We start from the raw sequence: 16,917 nt of genomic DNA on the forward strand, positions 1-16,917 counted from the left end.
GAGATGGTATGGCAATTAAGGAGAAACATCGCTCGCTCACCCAGGACTTAAAGGGTGTTCGTCACTTCTTTTCTGAGGTTGAGGTGTCAGGCAGGGTGCTTTCAAATCTTATTATGGGCCTAATGCTCTTTAACGTATTTATAGTTAAGGATCAATGTGTAAGGTACATGAGAGAGAAATGCCGATAAAATGAAAATAAGAAATAATTAATCTCCAATATTTGTGGGCCTGTCCAATTGCACTCACTATTAACATATTTAAACGCAGACATTGTGCCACTCTTATTGCGTCCGCCGATAACCGCCCTGCCGCCCTGTTTCGGGTGACCCGCTCTCTTATCACAGGGGACGCGGGAAGCCCCTCTACAGGGCAGAGCAGAGGAGTTTGGGGAATATCTGCAGGACAAAATCGCTCAGATCCGGAGCGGATGGACCCCCTTCAGTGGACCAGAGGAGCCGCCAACAGTGAGTCTTGTGAGACCACTCTGGGAGGAGTTTGCGTCTGTTGCCCCCGAGGATTTGGATAGGTTGCGTGGACGGCTGCGACCGACCACATGTTTAATGGACCCTGTCCCTCCTGGTTGGTACTGGCATCCTGGGAAGTGACACGAGGCTGGCTACTGGGCCTGGTGAACGCCTCTTTGAGCGAGGGGTCCTTTCCTGCCGCCTTGAAAGAGGCGGTGGTGAGGCCCTTACTCAAGAGCCCTTCCCTTGACCCGATGGAGCTAGCTAATTATCGTCCAGTCTCCAACCTTCCCTTTTTAGCGAAGGTTGTAGAGAATGTGGTGGCACAGCAGTTTCCACGACACCTTGAGGAATCCGAATATCTAGACCCACGCCAGTCCGGCTTCCGGCCCGGGCACAGCACGGAGACGGCCTTGGTCGCGTTGGTCGATGATCTCTGGAGGGCCAGAGATAGGGGTTGTTCCTCTATCCTGGTCCTATTAGATCTCTCGGCGGCTTTTGATACCATCGACCATGGTATCCTATTGCGCCGGCTGGGGGGGATGGGAGTTGGAGGCACCGTTTTGCGGTGGTTCGGCTCCTACCTCTCCGACCGGATGCAATGTGTGTTGGCAGGGGGGCAGAGGTCGACTCTGAGGCCACTCACTTGTGGGGTGCCTCAGGGGTCGGTCCTCTCGCCCCTTCTGTTCAACGCATATGTGAAGCCGCTGGGGGAGATCATCCGTGGTTTTGGGGTGGAGTATCATCTGTACGCTGACGATACGCAGCTGTACATTTCCACCCCAGACCACCCCAACGAGGCTGTCGAGGTGATGATCCGGTGTTTGGAAGCCGTCGGGGTCTGGATGGGGGACAACAGACTCAAGCTCAACCCCTCCAAGACTGAGTGGCTGTGGCTACCGGCACCCCGGTTCAGTCAGTTGATTCCATTGCTGACCATAGGGGGCGAGCAATTGCCCCCTGTGGAACGGGCGCGCAATTTGGGCGTCCTCCTAGATGCCCGGCTGTCAATGGATGACCATGTGGCAGCTGTGGCAAGGGGGGCGTTCCACCAGGTTCGCCTGGTGCGCCAATTGCGCCCCCTACTGGACCGGGATGCCCTACGCACGGTCACTCATGCACTGGTGACGTCTCGGCTGGACTACTGCAATGCCCTCTACATGGGGCTTCCCTTGGGACGCGCTCGAAGACTGCAGCTAGTCCAGAACGCAGCCGCGCGGGCTATTTTTGGGAGTACTAGGTACTCCCACGTAACACCGCTCCTGCGCGAGCTGCACTGGCTGCCTGTGGTCTTTCGGGTGCGTTTCAAGGTGTTAATCACCATCTTTAAAGCGCTCCATGGCTCAGGACCTAGGTACTTGTGGGATCGCATCCTACCACACACTTCCCTGCGACCGATTCGCTCTCACAGGGAGGGGCTCCTCCGGGTGCCGTCCACTAGGCAGTGTCAACGGGCGACACCTAGGAGTAGAGCCTTCTCTGTGATGGGCCCAACCCTCTGGAATGACCTCCCCCCCGATATCAGAACCACCACCGACTTTCTCTCCTTTCGACGAAAACTGAAGACTCACCTGTTCCGTTTAGCCGGCCTGGACCATTCATAACCTCATCATACCTCTTGGCAGATATATTTTAATTGGGTAATTTTAATTGGGTATTTTTTAAGATTGTTTATATACTGTTTTTATCTGCTTTACCTGTACAGTGTTGTATTGCCTCCTCTTCTATGTTTTTATGTTTGCATGTTTGTAGTCCATTTTATCTATTTCATTTGACTGTACACCGCCCCGAGTCCCTTTGGGGAGAGGGGGCGGTATAAAAATCGAAATAAAGGTAAAGGTAAAGGATGTTGATGAAGAGATAAAGGGGATGCTCCTGAATTTGTGAATGATGTTAAATTGGAGGAAAAGTTCATTCAACCGTAATGTCTTTTTTTTTTTCTACAGAGGGGGAATTACGATGTCCCCAAATGGCTTTCACCTGGCAGTACCCTGCTTCTGCAACAGATGTTGCAGGTAAGCCTCAGACACAAGAAAAGGTCTGACTGCATCACAAACATTCCAAGATATCCATGCTTAGTTCAACTCTTCCCATTCCATTTCTGACAATCTTTGGTTACAGAGATCCCTTCCATTGTTCTGTTAATCTACAGCTAGTATGTAGGTATTCTGCCTTTGAATATGGAAGTTCTGTTACACTATTGTAGCTAAAAGTCAGTAGGCCTTTTTTCTTGGACAGTTGTCCAACTAGCTCAGAATAATTTACTTTGAAGAGCAAAACCATTCAGTGGCCTCATGAATAAGTGCTAAAATGCCTGAAAAACTATGAATGCTTTTCTTAACAGCACTGACTTCTCTTAGTTACTGATCAGTGCTATGATATCTTTTTTCTAATCCCAAGAGAGGTAGTCCTTGACCACAATTGGCCCCAGAATTTATGTTGCTAAGTGAGAAACTTGCTAAGTGAGTTTTGCCCCATTTGACGACTTTTCTTGCTAAGTTAAGTGAATCGGGCTTCCCCATTGCCTTTGCTTCTCAGAAGGTCGCAAAAGATGGTCACATGATCCCAGGACACTGCATAAAATACGAGTCAGATGTCAAGCATCCAAATGTAACTCTCACATGGCCATGGGGATGATTGTAACAGTCGTGAGTGTGAAAAATGATCATAGGTCACTTTCTTTCAGTGTCATCGTAACTTCAAATGTTCCCTAAACGAACTGTTGTAAGTCAAGGAGCTCCCTGTACATGTATCTATCAGGTGTCTATATTTTAAATTGTGTTTCTTTTCTTGACCACAAGGTGGACCCAAAGAAACGGATTATGGTGAAGCATCTTTTAAAACATCCTTGGCTCATGCAGGGCTATTCCTTTGCTGTCCTGTGGCAAAGTAAATATCCGGTGAGTTGATTAACTTACATTAACGAGAGGATATGTAGGAGAGCCTAGTTTGATGTGATTAGCGAATAGTTCAATCACCAATTGCAAAGGAAACATACTATTAAAAATTCTTAGATTAAGAACTTAAAAACATTCTGAATAACCCGACGGCTACCAGGCTATTCTTATATCAAAAATTCTCTGCGGAACAATCTTGTAACAATTTTGTAACAATCTTTTGAGTTTTTAGAGCAAAATCAAGAGATGCCATTATTCTACCAGTTGCTATTACAATCTGTCAAAATGTATGTGACCCTCGGATTTTCGGAAGAGCAATATAAAGTATTGATTTCAGCTCTAGCTTTCTGTTACATCTAGTACTAGGCTATTTAATGTAATTTAAAAGCTATTCGATATCAATCAAACTGGGCAGTTGTCAAAAGAAATGTTTTTCCAATGAACATATCCATGGCCCCGATTCTCTGAAGACATGATTGTAAGGAAACTGCCTTGTATATCAGATTAGGCTGCTTGGCCAGCATTCTCTGTTCTGATTAACACACATTATCTTGGGCAGTAAGCACAGTTTTTAAGAAGGCCCTCAGAGGGCTGTGGGGAGAGCCATTTGGATATGCCACTTGAAATTAAGGACTTTATCCTACTGTGCCCTTCCCCCCCCCCCCAACCCCACCCACAGCGTTTACCTTCTCTTACCTGTCAGAACTGGCATTCTTTGCTTTCTCTAGCTCAACGAAACCCAATCTTCTGGGTATCAGGGACTGGTCCTGTGGACATACATCTTTTTCTGTGGACAGGGGGCATGGGGGGGGGCCTTGCATGCTGCCTGCATCCTGTGGATGGGACTTCGCTTGTTCTTGTGGCCCGGTTTCTGGCAAAACTGGTGCCATTTAAAAAAAAAAAGATTTTATATTTTCAAGTCTTAATTGTAATATATAAATGTTTTCCCTCCCAGCTTGGGTGCCTTGATGAAGATTGCATAACAGAACTTTCTGTCTTTCATAAATGTAGCAGACAAAAAATGGCAGATGTAATTTCAGAGGTAATGTTTCTTTTTCATCATTGTTGGAGAGTCTAGGGGAGTAAAAATGCTTTCGTTCGTGTATGTAAAGCTTGATATTTAGAACTGACACATTTTGACCTTGATTTAAATACGTTTGTAGTATAAACCCTTGAGAGCCTTTTTTGCAAGTTTGGAAAGTGTTCCATGTAGACTGACTTCCCATGCTCAAAACTTAGGATTTCAAAGAGTATCCTTGGAAACTTGTTTGGGGATCCTCTATCTCAGGGGTGTCAAACTCACATCATTATGGCGGTGTCATGTGACATAATGGGACTTATTTTCCCCTTTGCTAAACCAGGTGTGGGCGTGTGATGGATCCGGGCTGGGGGTTTGTCAGCCCTACTTTATGTCAACTGTTAAATATTCATTTATTGGGCATAGCTACTGGGAGGAAAGTTTGGTGTCCATTTCAGATTGCATTCTTAGATTCCACAGATCAGAAAGTTAAGGACTCAAATCAGAAATTTAAGCAATTGAGATTACGTTCTTCTTCCACGAACAGTTTCTGGTGCAATGTCTATTCTGCTTCTGTTCTTTTCTATGTGTTTAATTTAATTCATTTAAGATTCCAGGCCAAACAAGTAGTTTACAACTCCTATATTACAATACTAAGATTAAAACTGTATGGACATAGCAACCATAAATCTGTCATCCAAAACCCCAAAATCTATTAAGTCACACAGTTCCATTCTGATTCTAGCAACAGAGAAACATGTTTATAAATACTGTGGTTTTTCTCCTCATATATTCAGCATCACTTCCCTTGGGAGGAACATCGCAATTCTGTTTCATCCCCCATTCAATGATAGGAAAGCCAGATTATTATTGCTCTGTGAAATCCTGATAGAAAAAGGGGTGCAGGCTATTCTAGAGGTGACAGAGCTACCACCAACCAAGCTCACCCTTGGGATTCCGGGGATAGAAGTCTTTTCAGAGGTGGAACCTATATCATGGCTTTCAACTATCTCATTGGAAGGGAAAAATTCTATCCAATGTAGGCAATCTTAAAGATATCCAGGAACTAAGTTACATATAACTTTAAAGGTAATGACCAGAACTTTGAATTACACTCGGAGGCTAATTAGCTTACCAATTGAAGCAGTTACTGCAGGAAAGGTGTCAGGTGGGCAAAGTAACTGAGCCCATAACTACCCAAGTGTGCTGCATTATGGACCAGCCTACCTTCCAAATGGTTCTCAAGGGCAGCCTCATGTAGAGCAGATTGCCATAATCCATCTGTAAACCCATCAGCTTTCTACCTGAACCAGAACATTGCAATTGGAACCAATCATGGCCTAGCTGGCTTGATACAATCTGTTATGAGTGCCAGGCTGCAGACCAGACATTCACATCTGGCCAGTTTATAGCCCAGACAGGTACAGACATAGAACCCACGTTTTCATGAAGTAGATAGGTTCGCTGGCATGCATACAGAAAGCCATCCCAGCCCCTTCCTCTATTTTGGCTATGGAATAGCAAGACGGTGATTGCCGGACCAAAGTTAGATTAAGAGGAGGCTATCATTTATTTCCCAGAGTCTCAAATTAAATCTTTGAATTTAAGAAAAAAAATAATCCAGGAAGATTGAACTTGAAGAAAATATGCTTGAGATAGGAGGGAAAGAAAATGTATTTGTTTTGGTGTGTGTTTGTGCTCTAAGCGTCTCCTATCATTCCTCTGTGCAAATTCAGTAATTGTATGGACTTTGCCCTTATGTATCAAGTAATGATTCCACTTTTCTGTGATTTGAAATAATAATGTAAAATCCCACTCAAAGATCTTTACAATGAACTATTTTTTTTATTTGTAGCCAGCACCATCTTGTGGTCTACCTAGAGCATTGTCTTTTCTTTTGCAATTCTCTTTTACAGCTGCTCTTCCCCCCCCCCCCCCCAAATGGCCTGTACTGTACTATTGATTCACCCTCAATCAGGAATGTTGGCTTTAATGTCTAAAACTTAAAATAGTGCTGAAGATTCTGCTAAATTTTAAATATATATATATAAAGTTTTGTTTTGTTTTTGATGGGGCTGGGTCTCATGTCTTTACCATGTATGGTCAAGAGATAATTCTGTTTTCTCTCCTCTCCTCAATATTTTAATCACCAGAAAGAGTACACCATGCTAGGTTTAAGTGGGTAGATACCCATGAGGACCTCTGGAAATTGAGTTGTGGTTGGTGGGATTAACAAGCCCCTCCCACTAAGTAGAAGGGAGAGTCAGATGTATGACGAGTCAGAGGGCTTCTATTTTATGAGCTGAATTGTGGCTTCCACTACACAGTCCCTGCTGTGTTTTGGGGTACATACATTAGATGAAGTAATGGCACATAGCTCTTTGTCTCATAAAGAATTGACCTCGAACTTACTTCTGAATACACACTGGGCTTTTTGGTCTTCGTTAGCATGAACCAGCATCATTTCTCCAGCTACAAACATTTGGATCTGACCACCTTACTTCACTTTAATGAGGCTCATGTATAGCCTTATCAACTTCAGAGAAGCTTGACCAGAATCTCAAGCTGATGTTTATTTGTTTGTTTATGGAATGCCTCTTGCATAAAACAATTTTCCATGAAAAATTTTAAAAGATGACTGGATAGCTGCATGAAGTAAGTAATTGTGATGCTGTATAAAGGTACTTAAATTATCCACATTGTCAAGGACAAGATAACCAATTCCATGAACTCAGTTATCATTGGGAATGAAATATCCACATGCCAAATATTTCTGAGACCTTGTTTGAAGATGAAATTCATTGGCACACCAAGAAAATATATTATTTAGCCCCCTTGTTAATTGAATTATTCAATTTATGAAGTCGTAAAATACAAATATCTGGATTTTTTTTTTGTTACTTTTTGGTCCAATCAACAATCCCAAGATACAAGATTCTGCTCCCTTAAAGTAACATACACATTAGTAGCTATTGATTCTCTGAGGTAAGGAGTCATTTGAGACAGAAGAATCTAAAATAACGGTTTGGATGCTGCAGAGTTTTTGATTTGAAACTTGCAGAGCACACGCACACACCACATGTTTAGCAATGCCAAATTAAGTTTTACTTCTTTCAAACCTTTTGCCTTTTAAAAATGCTTTCCATGTCTGTTGTAATAAAATGCTGCATTTCCTGCAGAGGATTCTGGTTAGAGAGGCTGCCTGTTCATTTGAGATGCTAGTCAGGCTTATTAGCTTACAGAGGATATTAAGAGCACCCTTTAGACTTTCTTAGAATACTCCAAGGAGTCTTTTGCATCTATATTGGTAGAAATGGATAATATTGGTGGGTACACCTTTTCCCAAATACTGATCCCATTGTTTAGAACAGTCTATTTTTTTCTTGTTGAGTTTTTGCAAATATATTGGTCGGTGCACTTCATCGCTGGTGTGCGGGCACTAAATTTCATATCCCTTTGGAAAATCATGCAAACCTAAGTTCTTAACTGCTTAGGCTTCATCTTCATGGCAATCAGCTGCTTATTTCATGGTAAGAATTTGCATACTTCATGGCAGATTGACTTGAAAAATACAGACTGTTTTACGATTATGAAATTAAAACTAAAGAGACTAGAGGTAAGACATGAATCTCAGAGATTTTGTGATCATAAGGTAGGAGTGGAATTAATGAGAGTTTTAATTCCACTAAATGTATCTTAAATGAGCAAACACGTCTCTAAAGGGCCACGATTGGGGGTGGTGGTAGGAAATTCTATAAAATTATTCTATAATTTAACTGAAAGACTGCAGAATAACAAAGCAACCTTGGCTTTTGAGGCAGGTCACAGATTCAAATTCTGAACGTCTCTTTCTGGCAAGGGGGGGGGTGGAGTTACTGGAGGAGGTTTGAAGTGTGAGGCGTTTTTCTCACAAGCTGGGTTGCTGTCTGTCTTTTCAAGGAAGAGTGATGACCTGTGGCATGCATTTAACTGAAAAGGGCTTAAAATTCTGAAATGCAAGTTAAATCATTTTCCCCCTAGAAACAAGTAACCAGAATGTATGTTTCTTTATTAGTGGAAATATGATAATGTATCTGCAACATACCTTTTGCTTCAATACAAGAAGACTCATGGTAAACCTGTTCGCCTGAGGATTCCTTCTCTGGTAGGAGAATGTATGAGCATCACACCATCCAGGGAAGGAAAAGTATGTATTCTATTTTTATTTCTATCTATTTTGCTTGTATTCCAATAATAATTATCATGGGAGGGGGGGTGGGGTGTCCTCCAGTGTTTGCAGTGTGGCTTGAAAATGCTCTGAATTGTGAACTACTCACCTGCCACATATTCGATTTAAGTCATGGCTTAGCAAATCTAGCTGTAATATATACAATCCAGGGCATTGTAGAAGGCTCCAGATACTGTTGTATTAAAACTAAGCTGTTTTAAGTCTGTGTGTGTGGCTTTAAGCCATTTTTCATTCCTTGCAAGTGCCAGGACAAGTCCCTGCATTTTGGGGCAAAATTTCAGTAGTAGTTGCCCTTGCTTGCTTGCTTCCTAGGGTTGAGAGAGGGATAGCCCAAGATCACCCAGCTGAGTTTGTGCTTAAGGCAAGAGTAGAATTAATGATCTCCTGATTTCTGCCCAATGCCTTAACCACTATGCCAAATTGGCTCGTTGTTTTAAATCTTGGCAAGGTCAAAATATCAAACCATTTGCTATCGTTGTTCCTTTCCAGTTGGACAACCATTACCCAGCTGTTTTTTTTAAGGAGTTGCAATTCTCTACATACAGGGCAAAGATCTCACTACACAATCCATCCTTATGTTTAATCAGCAATCAATTTGTAGTATATAAAAATGGGACTTGATGAGAAGTGGATGAGACTAATATATAGACTCCTTGTTAACAAAATAAATGTTCCAATGTATTGCACTTAAAGCCTTTTCTTTAACTATGCTGGAGTCAAAGTACCAGGCTGGTTTATTGTGCCAAGGGACCATCAGAATTATGGATTTGTGTCTGTCTATACATTACTTCTGAAAAAAATTCTTTTGTACAGATAAAAAAAGCCCTGAGTTATGAAGATGGTGCAGATAATAAAGAACTTCCCTACGTATTTGGCTCCATGGAATTTCTAACATCTTTTGATGAAGGTCAGCTTATGCTAGGAAATACACCTAGACCTAAGCAGGTATCTATAAATATTGACTTTTTATTCTAATTTATTTTCTCAGCAGTGTATTTAAGCCATGTCTAGCTTTTGGTTTATACTCTTTCGAAAGCATAATCTACTTGAATCTTTGCTTTTTATAAAATTGCTTCTGTATGTAGGTATTTTATATTGATTTGACTTACATCCTGCCTTTCTTGGGGAACTCAAGACAGTATACATATTTTCCCCATAACAAACCTGTGCAGTAGCATCAGTTGAAGTGGAGAAAGTGGTCCAGGGTATGTCTGTAGCTGAGGATAGATTTTAGGATATGGGATATCCCACTTCTGGTTCAACAACCCTAACCACTACACCACGGTAAACAATTGTATTGCTTGACATATCCCAGCTTCAGGGGTAACAGCAAAAATTTAGGCAGGTGGAACCCGATTTCCATGAGAAAGATCAGAGATCAAATTCTTGGCTTCTCCCAGCAGGAGAAATTTGTTTGTAACCCTGAAAAATACTAAACTAGACACACCCATAGATTGACAGATGGTTAATGGCAGTCTTCTGTAAAGGGCATCCCAAGTCAGGAGAAGTAGGTATCTTCTAAACAGCCCCTGGATAGGAGGACAGCTGTAAAGTACACTGAATTTTTTTTTAGAAGCTCAGGGTAAAATATATAAATGTAGATTGTAGATTATTATTGGATTAGCTGGGTAATATGGTGCAAGAGCAAATAGATATGGAAATAAGGGTGACAAGCTACCATATTTTTCAGAGTATAAGACGTACCAGAGTATAAGACGCACCAAGGTTTTGAAGAGGCAAATTAAAAAAAAAGTTTTTGCACTCTGCAAACCTTCCAAAAACGGCCCGTTCTTCACGAAAATGGGCCCGTTTCCCCCCCCCCAAAAAGGGCATGAATAGCCTTTAGGAAGCTTGTAGAGTGCTCCAGGGGGATCAAAAACGAGCAAAAAATGGTCCATTTTTTCATGAAAACGGGCCCGTTTTTTGTCCCAAAAAAGGGCATGGTTAGCCTTTAGGAGGCTTATAGAGTGCTCCTGGGAGCCGTGGGGGCAAAATTGAGCAAAAAATGGCCTGTATTTTGCTCATTTTTGCCCTCCGCAGCACCCAGGAGCACTCTGAAAGCCTCCTAAAAGCTATTCACGGCCATTTTGGTGAAGGGGACGGGGATTTGGGAGGCAAAAATGCTGTATTCAGTGTATAAGACTGTTAAATGTCAGTAAATTGTGATGCTGGTCTGTCACCAGATACCAGTGGCACCTTCAATACACAAAAAATTTTCTGTAGCATCAATTGGACAACACTTATGGACTTAGGGAAGTCCATTTTGTAGGGAAGAATGTTCTCTGGTTTCATACTTATACTCTACATTGCTTATATGTCAATGCCTTAGATTAGATCAGATCAGATTAGATTAGATTAGAGACAGTTGGCCTTGCAACTGCTGTCTGTGCGTTCCTATTTTCTGCTTTCTCCATTATTCTATGTGAGACTGATAGCAGAGTATCCCCGTAAGAGACCTTCCAAATTCTAGTAGCTGGGCCCTCTTATGTCCTCTAATACGGGACCTTGCAACCAATAAAGAGCACTGATACAGAGCTAACTTGTTTCTCAGCGAAAAGGGTGCTTGAGCTTGTCCAATTCATGAATAGGCTGCTCCAGTATCTAGGATTTATGATGGTGAATAGATAAAATTCTGAGTGGTGAGTAGATAAAATTCATGTTCTTCACATAAAATTGGAAGCCCTTTGTCTAAATATCTTTTTTTATTATTATTTATTTTAAGATGTTCCAGGATAGGGGGGAGTTCAGTTCGCCGTTACTTTCTGCGCCCAAGAGAGGAGCATCAAAGAAACACGCCAACAAAGAGAATGCTGGTGCTCCAGCTGCCCAGGCTGAGCCCTTTGCTCTTCCTCCACCCAAGATGCCTACTTGGGCCATGACTGAGAAACAAGTACTGACATCTTCCAATTATGCTGCTCCACTCGAGGGTATGATTTGTAACTATAGAGAATGGATTGAAATGAGAAGCTTTGAACATGGGATGTGGACTTGAGAACAAGCTACAGGCTTACCTACTTGTGCTGAGGCTACTATAAAAAATGGCATCCTTATTTTGATGGGGAGTGTACATTTTATTGAAATACCAGGTTGATGCAGCCATTTTGTGTATAATGCACTTATCCAATCATTTCTGTCAAATTTATTTTCGGCGCACAAAATACTTAATGGGTGGACTATTTACATCCACACGTGTTTCCCCGAAAATGAGACCTGGTTATATATAAGCTCCAAAAGACACATTAGGGCTTATTTTCAGGGAAACATGATATCAGGGTGATCAGCCTTACTGGGGGCGCTCCCCCCCGGCGCATGTACAAGAGGCAGCAAGTGCTCGGGGGCTAATGGTATCCTTGGTCAACATACTCTGGGGCTGCACAGCACGCACAGCGCAGATGAGTTATCTGTCCAAGCAGCAGAGGTTCCGGGCGAGAAACACATGATCCAGACATGCCATGCGGGCCATGGAAAATCTGAGAGTTAGTTGACCCAGTAAGGGGCCATGGGAGGCTTGTCTTTGCGCAGCAGTACTGGCAGCAGATGGAGGCAGAGGCATTGGGGGGGGGAGGCGATCCTGACGCGCTGCATGGGCTGCAGGCAAGTTGAGAGATGCAAAGACAAGTCTCCCGTGGCCAGCCACCTGCTCCACCAACTCTTGGCTTTCCTGCAGTGCGCCCAGATTATGTGCTTTCCCCCATGCCTCTGCCTCCATCTCCTAGTGGTGCTGCCGCGCAAAGACGAGCCGCCAGCATGCCCTCTCAAGCCCATCGACTCTTGGCTTCCCCATGAGGCACTCCCAGATCGCGTGCCTCCGCCCCACCTCTGTCTCCACCTGCTTCTTGGACTCAACTGTGCTGTGCGGGCTGCGGCTGCTGCAGCATACTGTCGGCCCCCTCACGGCCTCCTGTGCTCGCCATTCCTACCCACAACCCCCCCCGCCCCCGGGTAATGACAACCTTAGCTGGGGCTTATTTTGGGGGTAAGGCTTATATTAACATGCTAAAAATCAGGCTAGGTCTTATTAGCTTCTTTAACCTTTCTTTCAAACCAGACTGAACCTGGTCATGTCTTTCCTCCCCCCCCCCTTCCATTTTTTCATGTTGCTAATTTTTAACTTACAACTTTATTCATTTTTTTCTGGGACCACTAATCATAGATCAAGTGTTCTTTGTTAACTTGAAACTAACTTAAGCACGGGTGTAAGAAGAAATAGCTCTCTTTCTAAACCTACGGATTCAAATGTGAATGGTTCTTCTTGCAGAGAAAAATCCAGCCGCCCAACCAGTGCCAGTAAATACTCCTATTAAAGCAGATGAGCTGACAGCCGGCGTCATTAGCCCCGAGAGAAGGTAAATGTCCAGCAGTTATTCCAGTCTTAATTCTTATATTGGTAAGAAAAGTGCTTTTTGCCATGTATCAGTGCTGGCTGCGTTAAACCTATTTAAATCCTTTCTTACATTTACCAACAAATATTAAAAGGCTGTGGGCCTTTCTTTAAAAACATTACACACTTCAGCAGTCTTGGATGCATTCCTATTTTCCATAATTAAAATTCACTTTTGTGCCCCCAGAGAATTGGAGCACATATATAGTTCTCTCTCAAAATCCCAAATGACTGTTGTGCAGCAAGCTCTCCCTTGTTTTTGTTTTTGTTTTGTTTTGCTAATTTCTTCCTCCTTCCACTTCCTGCTATTGAAACAGAAATGGAAGATCCATTGTTGCTCTAGCTGAAATGAGCAGCATTAAGTCTACTCACCTGCCTGCTGGCTCTCATTATGACAGGTGCCATTCAGTGGAGCTGGACTTAAATCAGATGCACCTGGAAAGTGGCCAAAAAAGAAAAGGAGCCAAAATGTTTGGGAGCCTTGAAAGGGGCTTGGATAAAATGATCACAATGCTTACCCCTAGTAAAAAGAAAGGTTCAGCTAAAGAAGGCCCAAGGAAGTTAAAGGTATGTTTGTCAATCCGACTAATTCAGGTGAAATGGATTGCAGGGACCAAAGGAAACAATTGATACCAATCCTTGTTTTCGCTGTATTGATCCCCAAATATGAAATTGGCTCTTCAAGAGAAATTAGCCGTTTTATCTGATAACAAGACCCATCTCACTGCTGACACACAATCTTAAAAATACAATCAAACGGTTTCTTGTATCTTTGGCTAACTTGCTTGAAGGACTTTTGATCCATGGTCCCAATCTTTGCAGAATTGCATACTTGGAATAACTACCACTTAACAGATTAAGCATACTCTGCTTATAAAACATAGGGCAAAGTCTCCTTGTTTTCCAAAGGTTTTCCCAGGATGCCTCTAACCGAAATTAACTGTTTTTTTTTTTTCATGCGGCCGGCAGGTTTTAGCATTTTCATTTCTGAAAGGCAAAATTTGGAGTACAAAGTTCTGATTTAAGTTCAAATGTGTTGTGCTTGTTTTGTTTTCTCCACCTCTTGAAAGACTGCAGGAAATGATCTGGCTTCTGAACAAAGTTACGGATAATTGTTTATCCCTAACCTCTCATACAAAAAGCACTACACCTCTCAGTATCAGTTCCTAATAGGAATGCTCTATTTTGATTTTATCCTGTTAAGTTGGCTTCTGAGGGGCATCTAGTTGGCACTATGGGAACAGATTGCCGGTCTCAATAGTTTTTTGATTTGATCCAATACAAGTGCATTTATATTTTCAGGTTCCTAATTTAAATGCAGGAAGTTATCTTGGAAGGATTTTCCACATGTTAGTTTGATCTTAATATACAGCACACAAGAACACACACATACATTGTGTGTGTGTGGGTGTTTGTGTGACAGAATATCTTGCTCTGGGAAATAATTTCTTTGTTAAATATTTTTGCCCGTAGGCTCACTACAATGTGACATTGACTAACTTAATAAATCCAGATGAGTTGCTACAGGAAATAATTGCTGTCCTTCCAAAAAAACAAGTTGAATATGTACAGAAAGGGTAAGTAGGGTAAATATTCTTGAGTTCTGCCCATGATGGTGATAGCTTTTCCAAGATCTGTGTCAGGAATTGCTTTGTGCCATGGCATGTTCTTCAGGAAAAATATTGCCTGAAATGTCAACAATCCAGGTCTGAAGCTGCTCATTTTGTCCTGTGTGGCAGATAAAAACAAGCTTCACTTTTGCTTCTTTTTGTTTTACCCAGTTATAAACTGAAGTGTCAGACCCAGTCAGACTATGGCAAAGTGACAATGCAGTTTGAATTGGAGATTTGCCAGCTAAGCAAACCTGAAGTCATGGGCATTAGAAGGCAACGGTTGAAGGGCGATGCCTGGGTCTACAAAAGACTAGTGGAAGACATCCTGTCGAGCTGCAAGTTATAGATCTCCTAGTTTATTATGGATATACAGACAGTTTTATCTATGCTGGTCAAGCTTATTTCAATCCGTGTAGTATACTTTGTTTTAAATAGAAACTTTTTTGTCAATAAATATGGCCTACCATGTCTTTGTATTCACTTTGTCTTTTTATGCATGAATGTGATTTCTGTCTCTGTGTGGATGACCTTGGGGATCGAGAGGAAGAAATGCTGCCTAGGAAACAATCCCACCCAAGAGGCTAAATGGTCAGAGAAAGAAACTTAGGAAGGACCTTTTCCTAATGGATCAAGCAGTTAAAAGTGGCAGCAGGAAGTGGGCACCTTCATCCTTGCAAGAGTCTATTAATGTAGCCTTACAATAAAGCAGAATTAGTTCATCTAGTCGTGTTTCCTGGCTGGCTTACCTGGGGGACAGACTTTGATCTTGCTCATCTGGAGCCACAAACTTCCAGCCACAATGTTTAACTCCTTGATCCATTAGGGCAGATCTTTCCTAAATTTCTTTCTCTTACCCAATTGCCACTAAGGGCTCCTGCCTCTCTTGCCTGATTGTTTCCAAGGCATCCTCACGACTCTTTTCCCCAAGGTCATCCACACATTCCATTACACTGTGGGAATGAACATTGGATGGAAATTTAGCAAATCTACAAATTCTCAGATTACCATTTTTGTAATTACATGTTGCCAGCAACCAAGATTTGGGGGGCAGGGGGAATAATAATGGTCTAATCCCAAATACCTTACTTCATCAGTCAATAGACATGATTTGCAGTTCAAATTAATTAGTATCGGTGCTTAAATGTAACATGTGCCGTTTGTGTGCCGTTTTCATTTACATTCATTTACTAATAACACAGTGTCACATTATTTATGACAATACTAATTGTTATGTCATAAATCCCAACAACATTTGAAATGCCTGCCTTATAATGTTCCATCTGTTTCCCTATAATTGGATAAAGTCTAGAAGCTTCAGACTGGCTGGTAGTGATAGCTACTAATAACTATAACAACCACTTGTTTAAACCTTTTGTTCATGTTTTCTGATCTTTTTGGAGGGAGGGGGGTGCATGATATGGCTACGTTTCATCTTTATATTCTTCCCTTTCTCTTAACTCTTCTTGACAAAGTACCATATATACCTGCGGATAAACCCATCTACAGATAAGTTGATCCTCAATTTTTTTATAAAATACCATGAAAAAATGTGCTACTGGGGATAAACCGACCCTTGAAAAATGTTGTATGTTTTAATTTTCACATTGACCTATCCATGGATGATTGTCCACTGTATTTGGTTAAAAGAATTGAGGCTCTGCCTATAGCAGGGATGGTCTTATCTGCAAGTATATATATGTACCATATTTTTGGAGTATAAGATGCAACTCTTTCCCCCCTAAAAGAGTGTGGAAATGTTGGTCCGTCTTATACAGCGAATACAGCCATTTGTGGCCCCTCGAAGCCCTGCCCCCGCATCCCGTTTTTGTGAAAAACGGGCTGTCTTTTGCAAAAACGGAGGTGTTTTTCCCTTCCTCCAGCTTCCAGAAACACAGTGCAGGCTTCAGCAGGGCTGGGGGAAGGGAAGAATACCCCCGTTTTTGTGAAAAACAGGTGAACAATGGGCCGTTTTTCCCTTCCTGCAGCCCCCAGAAGCACACTGCAGGCTTCTGCAGGGCTGGGGGAAGGGAAAAATGCCTTCGTGTTTGCAAAAAAACAGGTATTTTCCCCTTCCCCAGCACTGCTGAAGCCTGCAGAGTGCTCCTGGGGGGCCAGGGAGGACAAAAACTTTTTTTTCTTACTTACCTCTTCGAAATTTTGGTGCATCTTATACACCGGTGCGTCTTATAGTCTGAAAAATATGGTACTTTAAAAAGTATTATTGTATATACTCATGGATAAGCCTATGCACCGATGTGCCCATTTAGGTGTATGTGTATGTTTTGGCATCTAAAATTCTCTGCTTATCCACAAGCA

At 42.3% G+C, this 16,917-nt stretch overlaps 1 protein-coding gene across 2 annotated transcripts in view; it reads left to right on the top strand.

Annotated features, from left to right (window-relative positions):
- MELK (maternal embryonic leucine zipper kinase) overlaps positions 1–15,069 on the top strand; it is a 46,756-nt gene extending 31,687 nt beyond the window's left edge. For both annotated transcript variants that reach the window (XM_081940034.1, XM_081940035.1), the window contains exons 9-18: positions 2,411–2,479; positions 3,266–3,364; positions 4,317–4,403; positions 8,434–8,565; positions 9,421–9,552; positions 11,330–11,534; positions 12,866–12,953; positions 13,387–13,555; positions 14,462–14,565; positions 14,770–15,069. In XM_081940034.1, the coding sequence (XP_081796160.1) occupies positions 2,411–2,479; positions 3,266–3,364; positions 4,317–4,403; positions 8,434–8,565; positions 9,421–9,552; positions 11,330–11,534; positions 12,866–12,953; positions 13,387–13,555; positions 14,462–14,565; positions 14,770–14,947 (1,263 nt within the window). In that variant the 3' untranslated portion in view covers positions 14,948–15,069. The remainder of the gene's footprint in view (positions 1–2,410; positions 2,480–3,265; positions 3,365–4,316; positions 4,404–8,433; positions 8,566–9,420; positions 9,553–11,329; positions 11,535–12,865; positions 12,954–13,386; positions 13,556–14,461; positions 14,566–14,769) is intronic.
- Positions 15,070–16,917: the final 1,848 nt, after the last annotated feature.

This window comes from Natrix helvetica (genome assembly GCF_964273705.1).
Source record: "Natrix helvetica genome assembly, chromosome: 2".
NCBI classification, from domain to species: domain Eukaryota; kingdom Metazoa; phylum Chordata; class Lepidosauria; order Squamata; family Natricidae; genus Natrix; species Natrix helvetica.